Source organism: Chiloscyllium plagiosum, unplaced genomic scaffold (genome assembly GCF_037043375.1).
Source record: "Chiloscyllium plagiosum isolate Xiang-an unplaced genomic scaffold, Cpla_swu_hap1 HiC_scaffold_1, whole genome shotgun sequence".
NCBI lineage: Eukaryota > Metazoa > Chordata > Chondrichthyes > Orectolobiformes > Hemiscylliidae > Chiloscyllium > Chiloscyllium plagiosum.
The window spans coordinates 85617074-85637537 of record NW_028270139.1 but is presented as its reverse complement, the minus strand read 5'-3'; the positions used below and the strand labels follow the sequence as shown (position 1 = coordinate 85637537).

At 40.9% G+C, this 20464-nt stretch overlaps 1 protein-coding gene across 1 annotated transcript in view; it reads right to left on the bottom strand.

The window, feature by feature from the left end:
* Positions 1 to 2104: 2104 nt before the first annotated feature.
* LOC122549780 (melatonin receptor type 1A-like) overlaps positions 2105 to 20464 on the bottom strand; it is a 61443-nt gene continuing 43083 nt past the window's right edge. Inside the window, exon 2 of the mRNA XM_043689807.2 lies at positions 2105 to 3113. Within this exon, the coding sequence (XP_043545742.1) occupies positions 2245 to 3113 (869 nt within the window). The 3' untranslated portion in view covers positions 2105 to 2244. The remainder of the gene's footprint in view (positions 3114 to 20464) is intronic.

Below are 20464 nucleotides of genomic sequence, written 5' to 3'. Positions count from 1 at the left end.
CCGAGGTGACTTTCTTCACAATCCACTAAACCTCCAATTATGGCATCATCTGCAAACTTACTAACTATTCCTCCTATATTCACATCTGATTCAATTATATAAAATGACAAAAAGCAGTGGATCCAGCATCAGACCTCCAGCCTGAAAAAAAACCCTCCACCATCACTTTCTGTCTTCTATCTTCAAGCCAGTTCTATATCCAAATGGCTAGTTCTCCCTGGAATCCATGGGTCCTGAAGAAGGGCTTATGCCCGAAACATCGATTCTCCTGCTCCTTTGATACTGCCTGACCTGCTGCGCTTTTCCAGCAACACATTTTTAAGCTAGATATTACTATTATTGTGTAGGTATTAGGTATTATTATTTTGTGTAGTTACTAGTGACATTCTACCAGCAGAGCATGCAGATCAGTCAGCTGCAGACCATTTGTCTTTGTCATCTTACCAAATGCAGGTTGATTTAAAGCCTTTTCTTAGGGCTGTTACGGTGAACTTGTAGTATCCCTATCTCTGAATCAGGAGGCCCAGATTCAAATTCCACTGGTCCAGAAGTGCGGAATAACACCTCCTAACAGGTTAATTAGAAAAAATATCTTCCCATGTGCAACATTAAACTTAATCTATCCTTTAGGATGGACACCACTGCTACCACTGCATTTTGATTGTATCTGGTGGGTCTCCTTCCCATTGCACATACAGGAAATCTCTTCTCCTCCAGCAAGACCTCTGTTGCAGCAGCTGGAAAGCTCAGAGCTGCCCTACTTCCCTATTGAACCATTCCTCACTCTGACCCAGATTAATCACGAACAGTGTGATCTGATCTAACTACAATGCACTGCTCCTTTAAGAGCAGCTGGCAAGCTTTAGTGCCAAACAATAACCCTGATTGTGAGTCCAGCCAATTAGCAGAGTGGTTAACTGGCTGGAATTTTTTCACCTAATCAAGCTGTTCAGAGATGTTGTTACATGTCTCTTGGGACAGGTAGGACTTGAACCCAGGAATCCAGGTCGAGAAATAGGGATACTACTCTTGAGCCACAAGAGGACCCATGCAGAGATTATTCCATTGTGAAGGTAACATGATTGGTGTGCTGGCATCAATTAATCACAATTACAATCTCTAAGGCTTTTTTGAAGAGGCTTCCCAATTTAGCTTCCAAAGTAATTTATTCCCATCCGACACAATATACTCACAAACCTATCAACTGATCAATTACTATATCAAAATAATTGAATTGAATTGAACTGAATACTTCTGTCATAAATAGTACATACAGGATATGTTGGCCCATCAGCAATAATGCACTCTTGACTTTCAAAACCAGTTGCATTTCAGAAACATTTCATATAAATTTTTCATTACACTGAAGCCAAAACTTTCATATCAAACTTTATAAAAGCACTTTTGGTAAAACTAAAATCATTTTTGTATACAAGAATTGCATGCACCCTAACCAAATTAGACATTTCACTTTATAACTGGCAACTCACTTTTTTAATGACTCTTCAAAAATACTTTGTAATTTGCTAATGAAGTGACATTGGTCATTTCTCAAAATTGGTAAACATGCTAAAATACTTCCTTCTGTCACTTCCGAGTATGATAGTGCTTTACAACATAGTTTCAAATTTGATTGTGCACTTCAGACTCTGGACTGCGAGCCATTCTGATTTTCAAATCCATTTCAGTAAATATAATTTTTATCAAAGATATTTAATATGCAGTGGTCAAAATATGATTTCAGCTCACTGTTTCTTTCCAATCTCAAATATCCTGTAAGAGAACAAGGGTCACTGGATGCAAACTGTTAAATCTGATTTCAGATGCTGGCAGATCTGCTGAGTTTATCCAGCAATTTCTGTCTTTGTTTTAAACCTGTAAGAGAACTTACAGATAGATTAAAACTAAGTTAAGATACTTAAGTTCAACTGTTCACTTCTAGTTATGAAGTTTCCTATTCTCATTCCTAATTCTGTGAAGAATTCATCAATCATCTTAAAATAAATATTCTCTCTGTATATATTGTGACACAGATATGATTATAATCAAATGAAGTTTACTGTTTCCAAAAACATCAGTCACTCATGTACAATAGAATTGTACTGTTTTCATTAATTTGTGAAATAAATGCAATCATAGGTTTAACAATCATTGACAATATGTTTTGCTTTCCATCGATTCTGCATAATGTGCTATTTTGTTTAAGATTCATTGGCTGGCACGTGGAGTGAATGCATAAACCATTCAGACAGAATCTACCTTCACTTGATTATTGTTTGTCATTACAGGAGAAGGTTTACTTTTATTTCTGTCAGGCACATCATTTGAACTCTCTGGGAAAAAAATCCTTGCGGTGCACAGAGAGATTATAATTCTTTTGTACTCTCTTCTGAAATTCTGATTCAAAAGTCCATAGATAATCGCATTAAGGCAGCTATTGAAATATGCCATGAAGTAACTCGCTACAAACAACCACTCTGGAATCCTTGGGGCAATTGTATCTGGGTTGACAGCCACGGCAAGACCAATAAAATTAAGGGGTGCCCAACAAACAGCGAAGAGTACAAAGACCACAAACATCGTCACAAAGTTCCGCAAGTCGTGGGGCTTCAGCTTGGGTTTCATATCTGGCTTCACACGTCTTCTGACCTGAATGACGAGGACCCATATTCTCAAGTAGCAAAATGTAACAATGGCAATGGGGAGGATGAAGTGAAAGAACACCACCGAGACAGTGTAGGCAGAACTCACCGACTGCACAAATGTACAAGAGTAGACTCGCTGGTCATATTGCAAAGATCCCACAAACAGGTTTGGGATGATTGCGATAAACGTCAGGATCCAGATGAGGATGACAAAACACAAGGAATTCTTGTCACTGTAGAGCTTGTCGTACTTCAGACTGTGACAGATGTAGCAATACCGATTGATGGCAATGCCAGTAATATTGAAAATTGATCCGATCACACTCAGACCCATCAGGAAGCCACTGATTTGGCAATGCATGTAGCCCAGATTCCAACCATTATGAAATATGGATGTCAAGACCATAGGGTATGGGTAGATTGCCACTATTAGATCTGCAACGGCTAGGCTGACAACAAATATATTGCCTGTTTAAGCAAAGAAAGAGAAAAAGAATGTTAAATACACATATTTACATATAAAGCATCATATTTACTTGTAAGGCAAATAATTATACATGTTCATATTTGCACAAACAAGTATTATTTGTTAAAAATTAATTTAAATGTTAATGGTGAATGGTGTTGCACCATAAAATATAAGCTAAGAAAGCTAAAACATTGATTTTATTCCGAAAACATAATTTTCGTGACCAGTTTCGCGATGACTTGCTGAAAAAATCTGGGTGCTTAGTCCAGGATTGGTTGTGACAACACGTAATACTAGAACAAGAGTTCTCAGTCATATTATTAAGCTGGAAAGGGTGCAAAGAAGATTTAAAGGGACATTACTGAGACTGAAGTGTTTGAGTAATATGGAGAGGTTGGATCTTATTTCCCTGGAGTGTAGCAAATTGAGAGGTGACCTTGCAGAGGTTTATAAAATCATGAGGGGCATGGATAGGTTGAATAGCCAAAGTCTTTTCTGCAAGGCAACATAGTCCAAAACTAGTGGCATAGTGTTAAGGTGCGAGAGGAAAGATTTAAAAGGGGCCTGAGCAACAACTTTATCACACAGAGGGTGATGTATATATGGAATATGCTGCCAGAGGAAGTGATAGAGGTGGGTACAACTGTAAAATTTAAACTGGTAATTGGATAAGAAAGTTTTGAGGTTTATGGGCCAAACACAGGCAAATCATAGAATCCCTACAGGATGGAAGCAGGCCATTTAGCTCATCAAGTCCAAGCCAAAGAGCATCCCACCAGGCCCCTACCCTATCCCCATTTTCTATCTCTGGATAGAATGAGAAATTTAGCTAAATGTACCTACCCTGCATTTGGACTCTAGGAGGAAACTCTCACAGACACTGGGAGAATGTGCAAATGCCACACAGACAGTTGCCCAAAAGTGGGATTGAACCTGTGTTTTTAGCACTGTGAGGTAGCAGCACTAACCACTAAGCCAACGCACCATGTGGGACTAGCTCAGTTTAGGAAACCTGGTTGGTGTGGACGAGCTGGGCCGAAGGATCTCTTTCCATACAGTATAACTCTATTAAGGCAATCCAGCTCCTTTGGTGTTTCCTATCTTTCAATCAGGTAATGACTGACCTGAAACTCATCTTCATTTTTCCACTTTTGCTCAATACCTCATGATAGAGTTAATTAACAAAATCTTTCAAAATTAGCCTTTAAATTTCAACTGAGCCAGCATTCACATTCTTATGCGCAGGTTATGGCAGAAAAGTTCCACTTCTGTGTGAATAAAATGCTTTTTGCTTTTACTTTTGAAAGACATTGTTATTATTACAAGAACATAAGATAAGGGAGCAATAACATTAGCTAGATTGCTGCATTAACACTTTTCCTCTCTATTTGTCATCTCTCTTACTTCCTTTTACTTCTTACATCTTTCTTTCTTACTGAAGTGGAACTCATGCCTGACAAATTTATTTGAATTCTTTGAGGAGTTAAAAAAAATATATAGACAGGTTAAGAGTGGGCAAAATTTGGCAAATGGAATATGGGAAAATGCTAGGTTATGCATTTTGGCTGGAAGGATAGAGGAACTGAATATTATTTAAATGGAGAAAGACAGCAGAAAACTACAGAAAAGAGGGATTTGGCAGTCCTTGACTGTGAATCACAAAAAGGTAGTATCAAAGTTCGGCAGGTAATAGAGTCATAGAGGTGTACAGCACAGAAACAGACCCTTCAGTCCAACTTGTCCATGCTGACTAGATATCCTAAATTAATCTAGTCCCATTTGCCAGCACTTAGCACAGATCCCTCTAAACCCTTCTTATTCATATACCCATTTAGATGCCTTTCAAAAGTTGTAATTGTACTAGCCTCCACCACTTCCTCTGGGAGCTCATTCCATACACCCTCTGCATGAAAATGCTGCCCCTCATGTCCCTTTTATATCTTTCCCCTTTCACACTAAACCTATGCCCTCTAGCTCTGAACTCTCCCACCCCAGGGAAAAGAGCTTGTCTCTTTATCCTATCCATGCATCTCACAATTTTATAAACCTCTATAAGGTCACTCCTCAGCCTCCGTCACTCCAGGGAAAATAGCCCCAGCCTCTCCCTATAGCACAAAGCCTCCAACCCTGGCAACATCCTCATAAATCTGTTCTGAACTCTTTCAAGTTTCACAACATCCTTTCAAGAGGAAGGAGGTCAGAATTGCACGAAATTTTCCAAAAGTGGCCTAACCAATATCCTGTACAGCCGCAACATGATCCCCCAACATCTATACTCAATGCGCTGGCCAATAAAGGAAAACAATAAAGCAAAGGCATATGGAATATTGGTCTTTATTTCAAAGATTGAGGAAGATAAAAGTAGGAAGATCTTGCTAAAACTATACAAGGTACTAATCAAAATATACCTGGAAAACTGTAAACAGCTTTAGGCTCCTTATCTAAGAAAAGATCTTTTGTTTTATTAATTCATTTTTGTAGGATACGGACATTGCTGGCTGGCCAGCAGTTATTACCTGTCCTTAGTTGCCCATGAGAAGGTGGTGGTGAGCTAACTTCTTAAACCACTGCAGTCCACCTGCTGTGGAGGGAGATATAAAAACATATAAAAAGCTCAACTGGAACATAGGGCTGCTTTCTCATTGGACAGAGATGACTGGTATTGGTTTAACCACACCTCAGGGGAGGGGAAAGGCTGAGAAGGAGATTCCTTCATGGTAACCTGGTGCAGGAATTGAACAAGTGCTGTTAGTGTTACTCTGCATCACAAATCTTGGAGGCCTTCTACAAATGTTGACTAGACTGAAGTCAGGTATGGAAAGGTTGTCTTATGAGGAGAGGATGAGTGGGTTGGGCCTGTACTGATTGGAATTTAGAAGAATAAGAGGCTTATTGAAATGTCCAAGATTATTAGGGAACTTGACAAGGTAGGTGTTGAAAGATTGTTTCCACTTGTATGACAGTCTAGGACCAGAAGGCATAATCTCAGAATAAGGGTGCACAAATTTAAGATTTAGGAGATTAGGAGGAATTTCTTCTCTCAGCATATAATGAATCCCCATGAATTTTTTTTCCGCAAAGAGCTATTGAGGTTGGGCAACTAAGTCTATTCATGGCTGAGATAGACACAGATCTTTAGTTAGTAAAGTGATCAAAGTTATAGTGAAAAGACAAGAACGTGGAGTTGATCAGAGATGTTTGCATTGAATGGTGAAACAGACTTGATGGGTTGAATGGCTTACAAGTGCTTCTATATTTTCTGGTCTTTGAGTTCCTTTAGCGTTCAAAACTTAATCAATCTCAGTCTTGTGTATTTACTACGATTGAGCATTGACAGTCCCCTGCAGCACAGAATTGCAAAGATTCACAATGCATTGAGTGAAGAAATTTCTCTTCATCTTGTTTCTAAATATCTGACCTCTTAACCGAAGATTATGCTGCCTGGCTTTAGATTCTCCAGTGCTGGGAATCAGCCACTCAGCATCTATTCCTTCAAGGTCTCAAATAGCTTTTTTTGCATTTAATCAGCTTGATTCAAGTTTTATACAGTACAATGGCACAGAGAGGAAAGAGCACACTGAGATAACTGTCATAAACCACTGAAATTTAGATAGCAGCCTCTTTTCTTCTTTTTATAATTACTTAATGGGATGCGGGTGTCACTGGTTGGGCCAGCATTTATTGTCCATCCCGGGTCCATCTTGAGGAGGTAGTGGTGAGTTACCAACTTAAAACTTTGAAGTCTATTTCATGTGGGTAGACAGACAATGTCATTAGGGAAAGAGTTCCAGATTTATGGCTTGATAGTCTGATTTTTTTTTTGAGTGCAGCTTGGAGCTGTGGAAAATGTCAATCAGGGCTATCCCCTGTAATCTCTTCTTTGATCTCTCACCCTCATTTTTTTCAGTTCCCCATACCTGACTCAACCTCCTTGCTGTTCTCTAATTCCCTTCCCTCAGATCCCAGTCCTTGATCTCCTCTTCACTATCTTCATCTGACCAAAGGCAGCCTTCAAATTTTTAGAACATTTCAAACAATAACTGCTGGCACAAAAATCATAAGTAAAAATATTAAATTATGGTAAGCACAACCTTTATAAAGTAAATGCAATGTCATTGGCAGAAGTCACATAATCTAATGTCATGTGATGAGGCATCAAATGCTTGGATATCATGTGGTTAGAATGCCATGTGATCAAACCTCCAGAAATATTCCAACCAGAAATAAAAACAGAAAATGCTGGAAAGAGTCAGCTTCTCTGGCAGCATCTGTGGAGAGAAACAGCTATAGCATTTAACTTGTAAATATCAAAGCCTTGTAAATTTAACACTGGCTGTCTTTCTCCACAAATGCTGCAACAGCATATTAACATAGGAGCAGGAGTAAGCCATGCACTCTTTGAATCTGATTGGAAGCTTGCTTTTCCATCGTTGCACTGTTAGAAGTCTGTTGTGAAAAAGCATCACAGAATGCTTGGAATTTTATAATGGATTTTGTGACATTCTATAACATAGCTTCCCTGTGCTTTTCCAAAATAGTACCACTAGGATTTTTTTAATACTCAATGGGAAGGGTAGCCAGGGTCTCAGTTTAATGGATCATACAAAAGCCAGCACCTCCATTAATGCAGGTTCCTTCAGAATTGCACTGGAGTATCAGCCTAGAAGTTTTGTGCTTAATTCTCTGGAGTGGGATGTGAAAGTCATATCAACTGAGCCATAGCTGACAAAAAGCGCAATCTTCTCTCTGCTTCACGAAACAGCAGTTTTCATGCCATTAGGCAAAGTGCTTTGGTCTACTGACAGTCTTTTTTCTACATTTTTTTAAGAATTCTAAGTGCTTGAAAAATGTAGATGACACAGTTTATATTGAGGGATTCACTTTCTAGGCTCTATTTTAAGCTTAGCGAGTTTTGAGCTTTCATAGCCAACTGAAAATATAGGAACAGAGCATGCCATGCAGCCCCCTATACAAACCAGTTGTTGAACTATTTAAAAAATAAACATATACTGATACTGCTTTGTATTTACAACTGCACATTCTCACATCTTCCTTGTATGCCAGGCCATGCTATTCACCAGTGCTTAGCTATATGCTATCTTTCAAACCTCCCTATGTTACCACTATCCTTTTGCCAATGCCTGTAAAAGCCCAGCAACTTATCATTGTTCTATGAGGGGCTATTACTTTCAAATGATTCAAAAGAGTAGCCCTTATTTACAAGCACCAAAGGTGAAGCAGGAGCTGCATTACAAATAAACTGCCTGTATGTGAGCAATATGTATTTTACAGTTAATGAGTAACCACTGTACCCAGCTCTCATCTACTGGGACCGGAAGTCAACTAAGCCTGTTAGACTTGTAGTGCCCAAGACCTCTGTAATGTATCTGCAGTTCAAAATCCTCATTCTCCTTCTCCTCAGAAGTCTAGTCACTCAAAAGCAGAGGGAACATGTGAGTTCTCAAGGATGTAGGAATCATAGCAGCTCTAGGGTCCCAGGTGCAAACATCTAAGAATTGGTACCAGTGATCAGAAGGCACTCACACATTAATAGAATGGAAAACATTTCTATTGATGAACTCTGCTGCATTTTGAGATGTCCACCTCAGCATTATGTGCACATATTCTATCACATGCTGTTCTTTGTCTAATCACTTATATTTCTGTATTATCTTCATGTCCTGTTCACAACTTACTTTTCTACCTATTCTTGTGTCATGAGCAATTACAGCAACCATACCTATTGTCCCTTCAAACAAGTCAATTAAAAAGATTATGAATTTTTTTCAGATTATAATCCATTTGCCAGATCTTTTCTAACTCACTTAACTTAGCTACATCTTTTTGAGGCCTCATTATGTCTTCTGTATAATTTACTTTCTTATCCATCTTTTTGTCATCAGCAAATTTAACAACGATAACTTCGGTCCCAATGGTCAAGTGATTTATATAAATTGTAAAAATGTTGAGCACTGATCCCTACAACCACTTTACATTTTGCTAACTAGATAAAGACTCATTCATGCTGTTTCTCTGTTCCCATTTAGGTAGCCAAACTTCTATCAATGTCAAAATATTATCCCTTATGTTATGAGCATTTACTTTCCTAAATAACTGTTTACGTTACACATTATCGAATGCCTTCTGGAAATATAAGTACAGAACTTAGAATCTCTACAGTGTGGAAACAGGCCCTTTGGCCCAGCAAGTCCACACTGACCCTCTGAAGAGTAACCCACCCTGGCCCTGATTTCTCTACATTCCCCCTGACTAATACAGCTAACATTTTGGACAATTTAGCATGGCCAATCCACCTAACCAGCACATCTTTGGATTGTGGGAGGAAACCAGAGCACCCAGAGGAAACCCACACAGACATGGGGAGGATGTGCAAACTCCACACAGACAGTTGCCTGAGGCTGGAATCAAACCGGGGTCCCTGGTACTGTGAGGCTGCAGTGCTAACTACTGAGCTACTATTCCACCTCCATCACTTAGTCCCTCCTTATCCACAGCACAAGTTACATCCTCAAATAAATTGGTTAAATATGATTTCCATTTCACGAAACCATGTTGACTCTGTCTGAATACCTTGAAATTTTCTAAGTGCATTGCTATATCTTTTGTAATAATTTCCAAAATCTTCATTGCATTGATATCTTCTCAGAAACAAGTAGGTACAGGAAAATGTTTAAGGTATAGATAAAGAATATAAAAAATTAATTGATCCATCATTTAAAAATGGCTCACACACCTCCCCAAAGCAAGTATAAACAGCACAGGTTCAGTGAGGACTTTAGTGAGCAGATCTTTATGAAGAAGGTGCACTTCAATGAAGGAGCAATAGGAAGCTGTGTCAGTGGAGCATCTATGAAATCCACCAGTGCACATTGTCAATAACCAGTGTTTTTTTGTAATATTAGAGTGGTTGCAATGTGGCATTTGTTTGCCATGTGACTGACATTTCAGTGGAGATCTGAGAATTTTATATCACAAGTTGCTGCTGCTATTCTTGTTATTCATGTAAATTTAGAAGTTTGTCACAATTAAATTGTGGTCTTCTCATGTTATATTTTGCAGCTCTTCAGCTATCCTGGTTATACCTTCTGATGGAAGACCTTTCACAATTGTGAGACGACACTACAATGAGCCAAATGGCTTCCTCCTGTGCTGTAACAATTCAGTGAATCTATGAATCTATATCACACAAAAAACAGTTACTATGGTAACTCAATAACCAGTTTAGCATGACAAACTGCTGTGGAAGCTTAACTTTATGACATGATTATAGTTTGAAGGGTTTCATTAATACAAGGTAAAATTAAGTAATTTGGAGATGAAAATGAGGCTTCCTCTGAGATCTGCCTGCAGAACAATCAACATGACCTCCTGCTAAATCATATAGAGACAAACCCATGTGGCTTGCTTCTTGTGAAACAGAACCACAAATTCAAACTCTTCCAATATTAGGTGCAAATTTTAAAATATTGACTCAAAGGAAGAGGCAGTGAGAATCACATTTGATAAAACATAAGTTAAGTGAAGGAGTTCTAATGAAGAATCACCAGACTCAAAACGTTAACTCTGCTTTCTTCCCAACAGATGCTGTCAAACCTATTGAGTTTCTCCAAGAATTTCTGTTTTTGCTTCAGATCTTCAGCATCTGTAGTTCTTTGTTTTATTTAATTGAAGAAAACTTTGTTTCAAAAGATGCTGGAATATTCATTCAGGTAAAGCAGGAAGACGGCTCCTGTTAGAGAAAGGAAAGGGCACCGGACTTCAATCAGAGTCTTGCCTAATGCACAAATGTGACATGAACTTTTCTATTGTTCAGAAGTTAATTAGGACACCATTCCTGTAGTTTGGTGTGTCAGTTGTCTACTGATTAATGGTAGTCTATGCCGATTTTAATTTGTTTGTTTCAGTAAAAATCTCATAATATGAAATCTTGTGTGATCATTTGAATCAGTCACTGGAAATTCACATCTCTTTTTAAGTTTTTGATCTCGATAGAAATCTTAACTAAACACTTACATTGTCCTGTTAATTCCCCAATCTTTTGCTACACTTTAATATTTAACTCCTTCTGCCTAAAATACTGTTTCCTTTTAACACGGCAGACGTGCTAGAAAACTGGCAAAGGAGGTTAATACATGCTGACCCCATAACCCTAGAGAGATTCAAATTTACATTAAATCAGTGAGTACAAGTCTAGCCTTTGTATTGCAAGCCTTGTGGTATTTTCGGGCACAGAGAAACATTGGAGCATGGATAGGCCATTCTGCAGCTTTAGCCTGTTCCAACATTCAGTGAGTTCATGGCTGATCTGTGGCCTAATTCCATATACCTGCCTTTGGCCCATATCCATTAATACCTTTGCTGAACAAAAAAAAAATCTGTATCTCAGCTTTAAAGTTAACTACTGATCTAGCATCAACTGCCAGTTGTGGTAATGTTTCAAAAATCTACCTTCATGTGTCGAAGTGCTCCTTAAAATCTCTACTGAATGGTCTGGCTGTAATTCTCAGACAATGCCCCCTTGTTCTAGAATCCCCATCCAGAGGCAATAGTTTATCTTTATTTGATTTGATGTAATTATAGTCATGTGTACCAAACTACAGCAAAAAGCTTTTTTACAAGCAGTACAGGCAGATCATAGTAAGCAAGGACATAGAGGTCACAGGGTGAGAAAAAATATTAGACAGAGGCATACAGGTTACGCTGCACAGAGTGTGCACTAGGCAAGATTAACATTAGCAAGATAAGTTAGAGAGTCCATTCATCAGTCTAATAATGGCTGGGAAGTCACTAGTCCTGAACCTGTTGTTGCACGTGTTCAAGCTTTCTAACCTGTCTTCAATCAAACCACATCTTAACCTTCTAAATTCTAATGAAAACAAGCCTAATTTGTGTAATCTCTCCTTATAATTTTATGCCTGTAGTCCCAACACTATTTTTGTAAACCTGTGTTGTACACTCTCCATATTTTTCCATAACACCATAAGACATAGGAGTGGAAGGAAGGCCATTCAGTCCATCGAGTCCACTCCACCATTGAATCATAGCTGATGGGCATTTCAACGCCACTTACCCACACTCTCCCCATATCTCTTAATTCCTTGTGAGATCAAGAATTTGTCAATCTCTGCCTTGAAGACATTTAACGCCCCGGCCTCCACTGCACTCTGTGGCAATGAATTCCACAGGCCCACCACTCTCTGGCTGAAGAAATGTCTCCTCATTTCCGTTCTAATGACCCTCTCTAATTCTAAGGCTGTGCCCATGGGTCCTAGTCTCCCCACCTAACAGAAACAATTTCCAAGCGTTCACCCTTTCTAAACCATGCATTATTTTGTAATTTTCTATTAGATCTCTCCTCAACCTTTAAAACTCTAATGAATACAATCCCAGGATCCACAGACGTTCATTGAATGTTAGGCCTACCATTCCAGGGATCATCCATGTGAATCTCGGCTCCAGTGCCAGTATGTGGATGTAAGTTTGCTCGCTGAGCTTGGAGGTTCATTTCCAGACATCTCGTTACCTTCCTAGATAACATCTTCAGTGGGCTTCAGGCGAAGCAATGCTGAAAATTCCAGCTTTCGATTTATATATTTGGGTTTCTTTGGGTTAGTGATGTCATTTCCTGTGGTGAAGTCACTTCCTGTTCCTTTTCTCAGGGGGTGGTAGATGGGGTCGAACTCGTGTTTGTTGATAAAGTTCCGGTTGGAATGCCATGCTTCTAGGAATTCTTGTGCGTTTCTTTGTTTGGCTTGTTCTAGGATAGATGTGTTGTCCCAGTCGAAATGGCGTCCTTCCTCATCCGTATGTGAGGATACTAGTGAGAGAGGGTCATGTCTTTTTGTGGCTAGTTGATGTTCATGTGTCCTAGTGGCTAGTTTTCTGCCTGTTTGTCCAATGTAGTGTTTGTTACAGTTCTTGCACGGTATTTTGTAAATGACTTTAGTTTTGCCCATTGTCTCTATAGGGTCTTTCAAGTTCATTTGCTGCTGTTTGAGTGTATTGGTGGGTTTGTGGGCTACCATGATGCCAAGGGGTCTGAGTACTATTTAATATAGAATATATATTAATATATACAGTGAACGGCTGCGGCCCCAACACTGAACCCTGTGGGACACCACTTGTCACCAGCTGCCATTCCGAAAAAGAACCTTTTATCCCAACTCGCTGTCTTCTGTCAGGCAGCCAATCCCCAATCCATGCCAGTAGCTCACCTCAAATACCATGGGCCCTCACCTTACCCAGCAGCCTCCCACGAGGCACCTTATCAAAGGCCTTTTGGAAGTCTAGATAAATAAGATCCACTGCGTTTCCCTGGTCTAACCTACTTGTTACCTCTTCAAAGAATTCTAACAGGTTTGTCAGGCACGACATCCCCTTACTAAATCCATGCTGACTTGTTCTAATCTGACTCTGTCCTTCCAAGAATTCAGAAATCTCATCCTTAATGATGGATTCTAAAAGTTTTACCAACCGAATTTAGGCTAATTGGCCTACAATTTTCCATCTTTTGTTTTGATCCTTTCTTGAACAAGGGGGTTTTAACAGGGATTTTCCAATCATCTGGGACTTTTCCTGACTTCAGTGATTTTTTAAAGATTACAACCAGCGTCCCGCTATTTCTTCAGCCACCTCTCTCAGAACTCTTGGATGTAGCCCATCAGGGCCAGGAGGTTTATCAATTTTTAGATCTTATAGCTTTTCTAGTACTTTCTCTTTTGTAATGGCTACCATAATCAACTCTGTCCCTTGACTCTCATTATTGGGATATTACTCCTGTCTTCCACTGTGAAGACTGACACAAAGTACTTATTAAGTTCTTCAGCTATTTCCTTATCTCCCATCACTCGCCTTCCTGCATCAATTTGGGGCGCCCCAATGTCTACTTCTGCCTCCCGTTTGTTTCTTATGTATTGAAAGAAACTTCTACTATCATTTCTAATATTACTGGTTAGCTTATCTTCATATTTGATCCTCTCCTTCCTTATTTCTCTCTTTGTTATCTTCTTTTTGTTTTTGTAGTCTTCCCAATCTTCTGATTTCACAGTGCTCTTGGTCACTTTATGGCTCTCTCTTTTTCTTTGATACGTTCCCTGAATTCATTTGTCAGCCATGGCTGTATAATCTCACCCAGTCCCCCCCTTTTCTTTGGGATGAACCTCTGTGCTGTGTCCTCAATTTCACCCAGGAACTCCTGCCATTGTTGCTCCACTGTCTTCCCTGCTAGGCTCTGCTTCCAGTTCGATTTTCATCAGTTCCTCTCTCATGCCCCTGTAATTACCTTTGTTTAACTGCAACACCATTACATCTGATTTTGCCTTGTCTCTTTCAAATTGCAGACTGAACTCTATCATATTATGATCGCTGCCTCCTAAGTGTTCCCTTACTTTAAGATCTTTCATAAACTCTGGCTCATTACATAGCACTAAGTCCAGAATAGCCTGCTCCTTTGTGGAGTCCATCAGAAGCTGTTCGAAAAAGCGATCCTGAAAGCATTCCACGAATTCCCTTTCTTTGGATCTACCGGCAATAGTTGGATGCAAGATGGCACTGGATATGGTCAACTCCCTTGCAAGCTCCTGCATGCGGATCTAAGTTTCCTATTCCTACACTCTTTAAACTTAATAGCATACTTTTAAAAATAAATATATTTTATCTAAACTCACAGGTTTGAAGCTCCGCTGATCCTCAAAGCCAGTTTACTGGATGAAGGCAGCAGACCACGTGGTGCCCATGACCCATCCAAACACCCCACCAGGTCAGCCAGATGCAACCTAGGCGAGCCCCAGGCTTGGGGCCTGCTGGAAAATGGAGGGACTTGAGAGACCTGCCCCAGGAAGGAGAACCGACACAAAACACTCCTGGCCCCATAAGACACCTGCCGGACATGAAATCTATCAGAACGTACCTGGAGAGCAGCCCAAACACTTCTCCAAAACAATGTGGTTGGACCTGGAGCAGCAAATCGGCAGCAACTGAAACAAGGAACTTCTCCACTGGATCCTAAGCAAACGCCCTCCAGTAAAAAACTACACAATAAATTACCTGCTACACTGGGTCCGAAGCAGACTCTCTGCAAAAATACACGAAACTGCAACCTACCTGCTCCACAGGGTCCGAGGAAGGATCACCTAACTGTCACAATCCACTCCACTCAATCCAATCCAGACCACCAGACCACTCAAAAATAAGAAACCTGCGAAGAAGCGAGGTAAGCATGCTGGCTTGCTAGTAAGACTGAGAGTATGTGGTTTTGAGGCACCCCTCCCCCCCCCCTTCCTAGCTTACTCCTAGCAAACGTACAATCGCTGCAGCACAAGATGGATGAACTCAGATCACAGCTCAGCTTCCAGCGTGCACTGTGGGACTGCTGTGCACTCTGCTTCACAGAACCTGGCTCAACCCATCCATTCCCAACTGCGTACTTCAGGCTGATGGTTTTTTTATCCATTGTATGGACCATACAGCGTCCTCAGGTAAGACAAAGGGTGGAGGGGTTTGCTTTTTTATCAACAAGTTGTGGTGCATGGACATTGCAATCTGGGCAGCCATTGCTCCCCAAAACTTTGAATTCCTCACCATCAAGTGCCACCCCTTCAATTTACCATGGGAATTTACTGCTGCGAAACTAAATGCTGTGTACGTACCACCACAAGCAAAGGTTGAGGACATTACCTGCTCCACCAGAACATTACCTGCTCCACCAGGGACTTGAACATTTTAGACCACTGCTACACCACTGTGAATGATGCCTACCGCTCCATCTCCCACCCTCATTTCAGGAACTCCGACCACAATGCCGTGCTTCTTCTCCCGACTTATAGGCAAAACCTCAAGCAGGAGACCCCCTCGCAGATACAGGCCCAGTGCTGATTGGAGGAGGCAGAGGATCAGCTCCAGTGCTGTCTGGAATTGACTGATTGGCTGTGTTCAAACAGTCCACAAGTACCTTGGACGGGTACACCACCGTCACAGACTTTATCAGCAAGTGTGTGGAGGACTGCAGACTGAGGAAGCCAATCCGAGTGTTCCCCAACAGGAAACCCTGGATGAATCAGGACATACAGAACCTGCTAAAAACCAGGTGTGAGGCCTTCAGATCAGGAGACCCACTCAAATATAAGGAATCCAGGTATGACCTTCGCAGAGCCATTAAGACAGCCAAGGAACAATACTGATCCAAACTAAAGACCCAGACAGACACCAGTGACTATGGCAAGGACTGAATGACATCACAGGTTCTAAAAAGAGGCAGACGATGACATATCTCTCCCAAACATCTCAACACCTTTTATTCTCGTTTTGAGCAGAATTTTGGCGGAGAGAAAACATCTATTCTGACAAGTCCTGATGAATCTATCCCAACAGTCAGAGGTCAGATCAGTTTTCCTTGTGTGAATCCAAGGAAAGTGATGGGACCAGACGGAGTACCAGAGCATGCACTCAGAGCATGCACAGATCAACTGGCAGAGGTCTTCTTGGACATCTTCAACCTGTCCGTGCAGCAGGCCACTGTCTCTGCCTGTTTCAAGAGGGCCAACATCATCCCTGTGCCTAAGAAAGCTCACGCAGCATGTCTCAATGACTACTGCCCAGTGGCCCTAACTTCGGTGGTCATGAAGTGCTTTGAAAAGTTGGTCATGGCACTTATCAACTCCAGCCTTCCCACTACTCTTGACCCACTCTAATTTGCCTATCGGACCAAGAGATCCACGTCAGATGGAATATCACTTGCCCTTCACTCCTCCCTAGAACATCTTGACACCAAGAACATCTACGTAAGAATCCTACTCATTGACTACAGTTCAGCCTTCAACACTATTATCCCCTCGAGATGATTACTAAACTTAGTGATCTCGGACTAAGCTCCACTCTCTGCAACTGGATCCTCAGTTTCCTGATCTACAGGCCACAATCAGTGAAGACTGGGGACAATATTTCATCTTCACTAACACTCAGCACTGGACCTCCCCAGGGATGCGTATTCAACCCCCTACTGTACTCACTGTACACCCATGACTGTGTCGCCAAATACCAGACGAATGCCATTCACAGGTTCACTGATGACACCACCATAGTCAGTCGAATCTCAGAAGGCGATGAAACAGACTAGAGACGGGAGGTGGGAGGAGAAAGACCTGGAAAAATGGTACACTGAGAACAACTAGCTCTCAATGCCGGCAAAACCAAGGAACTCATTATTGATTTTCGGCGGGATGTTATTCATGTATCCCTACACATTAATAGCACAGAGGTGGAATGAGTGGAGAGTGTCGAGCTCCTGGGAGTGGTCATCCAACACAAGCTTTTTTGGACTCTTCAGAGACAGTTACAGAGAGTGGTGAACTCAGCCCGAACAATCACAAAGGCCAACCTCCCATCTATAGGATCCATCTACCAGGCTCACCACCAAGGAAAGGCCTCCAGCATTCTCAAAGATCCATCCCACTCTGGCAATGTTTTTCTACAACCTCTACCATTGGGGAGCAGGTACAGAAACCTGAACACATGCACCAGCCGGTTTCGTAACAGTCTTTACCCTACTGTTGTTAGAAAACTGAATGGACTCACAAACTCGCACGTACCTGTGTTTTTGTTTTTGCTGCTGTTTGCTGCTGTTTACCTATTACTTACTTATCTTTGCTACTTAACTATGTGATTTGCAAGTATTCCTCGCAAGACAAAGCTTTTCAGAGTGCCTTGGTACACGTGACAATAAGTTCAATTCAATTCAATTCAACATTCACCCAGTCCACCTGCATATTGAAGTCCCCTATGAACACTTTGACGTTGCCTTTCTGACATGCCCTATCTAGTTCCTGATACATCTTGCACCCCTGGTCCTGACCACTGCTGGGAGGTCTGAACATAACTCCTATTGTGGCTTTTTTGCCTTTGTGGTTCCTTAACTCCACTCACACAGACTCCACATCATCTGACCCTATGTCATTCAAAGCCACAGATTTAAATTCATTCTTAACTAACAAGGCAACCCCACCTCCCCTGCCCACCTCCCCGTCTTTTCAATAAGTTGTAAATCCTTGAAGTGCCAGTCCTGAACCCCCTGAAATCATGTCTCTGTGATGCCTACCACATTATAATCATCCACGATGATTTGTGCCGTTAATTCATCTACTTTGTCGCGAATACTACGAGCATTCAGGTAAAGTGCCTTAATGCTAATTTTCTTATCCTCACGATTTCCAACATCTCTGGTGGTATATCCTAAGTTATCCTTCCTTTTTGCTTTATTCCTAGTTTTCCTTGAACTTAAACACTACACACATGCTAACCTGCCACTTATTTTTAGATTACAGTGTGGAAACAGGCCCTTCGGCCCAACAAGTCCACACGGACCCTCCGAAGTGCAACCCACCCAGACCCAGTCCCCTATATTTACCTCTTCACCTAATGCCACGGGTAATTTATCACGGCCAATTCACCTAACCTGCACATCTTTAGACTGTGGGAGGAAACCAGAGCACCCGGAGGAAACCCATGATAACACACGGGGAGAATGTGCAAACTCCACACAGACAGTTGCCTGAGGCAGGAGTTGAACCCGGGTTCCTGACGCTGTGAGGCAGCAGTGCTAACCACTGCGCCACCGTTCTACTTGACTCCATACTCCCTGTCGCTTTCCCTTTCCTAAGGTGTGGTGTCCAAATCTGCTCATAGTACTCCAGGACAGTTCTAACTAGGGTTTTGTCTTGCTGCAGCATAACTTCTGCATCCTTACACTCCAGTCCTCTAGCTACAAAAGCCAGCATTTTATTAAATTTTTTGCACCTATTCATGACATTTTGAAGATCTACGTACCTGAACTCAATAGTCTCTTTGAACATCCATTGTAGTTAATTTCATACCATCCAGAAATTATGCTGATCAATCATTTTGTGATTCAAATGGATAACCTCACATTTGCTTACAATGAACTCCATCTGCCACAGATTTGCCCATTCATTCATCAATACCCTTTTTGTAATTTTGTGCTGTCATGCACATTGTCTATAATGCTGTTATCAGCAAATTTAGAGAGAGAATTTTCTATGCTATTATCCAAGTTATCACTAAATAGTGTGAATAATTGGAGTCCTAACACAGACTACTGGTCACGTCCTGCCAATTTGAGTTGTCATCCATTATCCCTACTTTCTGTCACCTGCCACCCAGCCACATCAGTAATTAGCCCTCAATTTCATGGCCTTCTATCATAGTTAGCAGTCTTATATGTGGGACATTATCAAATGCCTTCTGGAAGTCCATATTAACAATATCCATAGACACTCCCCTCTCCAATACCTTAGTTACCTCTTCAAAAAATGAGGTTTGTCAGGTTCATGTTGGCTCTCCCTGATTAACTGAGAAATCTCAAGGTGTTCAGTTACCCCATTCTTGATTACAGACTTAACAATTTCCTCACTTCAGGTGTTAGGCTAACTGCTCTGCAATTTCCTGTTTTTTCTCTTCCACCCTTTGTAAAAATTGGAATGACATGAAAGATGATAGTAAGAGCACCTACAATGTACTCCCCTACTTCTTTTAACACCCTCAGATGGAAACAGTTCGGTCCGGAGGATTTGTCTTAATTCAATTAATTTCCGCATTACCATATTCAGTCCCTGTTCCCGGTCTGTTATTGGTTTACCTGGGACTTCCAGCAAGCTATCCTCCTTTTCTATTGCAAATACTGAGGCAAACAAATTATTCAGTATGTCTGCCATTTCCCCATAGTCATTGACAATATCCCCACTTACAATCTGTAGTAGGTAAAAATTGCTCCTGACCACCCACTTTCCTTTTATCTAACTATAACATTTCCTCTTATTGATTTTGATGTCCCTGGCAAGTTTCTTTTCATAATTCCTTTTAATAGTTCTTAAAAGCCAAGAGGGTAGTGAATCTATTTACCACAATAAGGTGTCACTGTTGTGTTGTTCATATTCATTGTTCAGACAGACAGATTTTTAATCAGTAACAGAATCAAGGGTTATTGGGAAAAGCCAGGAAATTGGAGTTGAAGGTTATCAGATAAACCACAATCTCATTGAATTGTGCAGTGAACATGATGGGCCGAAAGGCCATCTTCTACTTCGATGTCTTACGGTGAAGCACTTTGAGACATCTGGTGGTCATAAAGGCACTATATAAATGTGGAGGTTTTCTTAAATATTTTTAAAGTTCTAAAACATTGACTGCTATCTGGCATCAAACAATAGGTTTGGGAGCACATGCGCCCGTGGAAATAGGCCACAAAACTATGAAATGAATCTTATTTAAAGGAGATGGCCATCAAACAGTAATATTTCAAAAAGAGATAGAAGGCAAG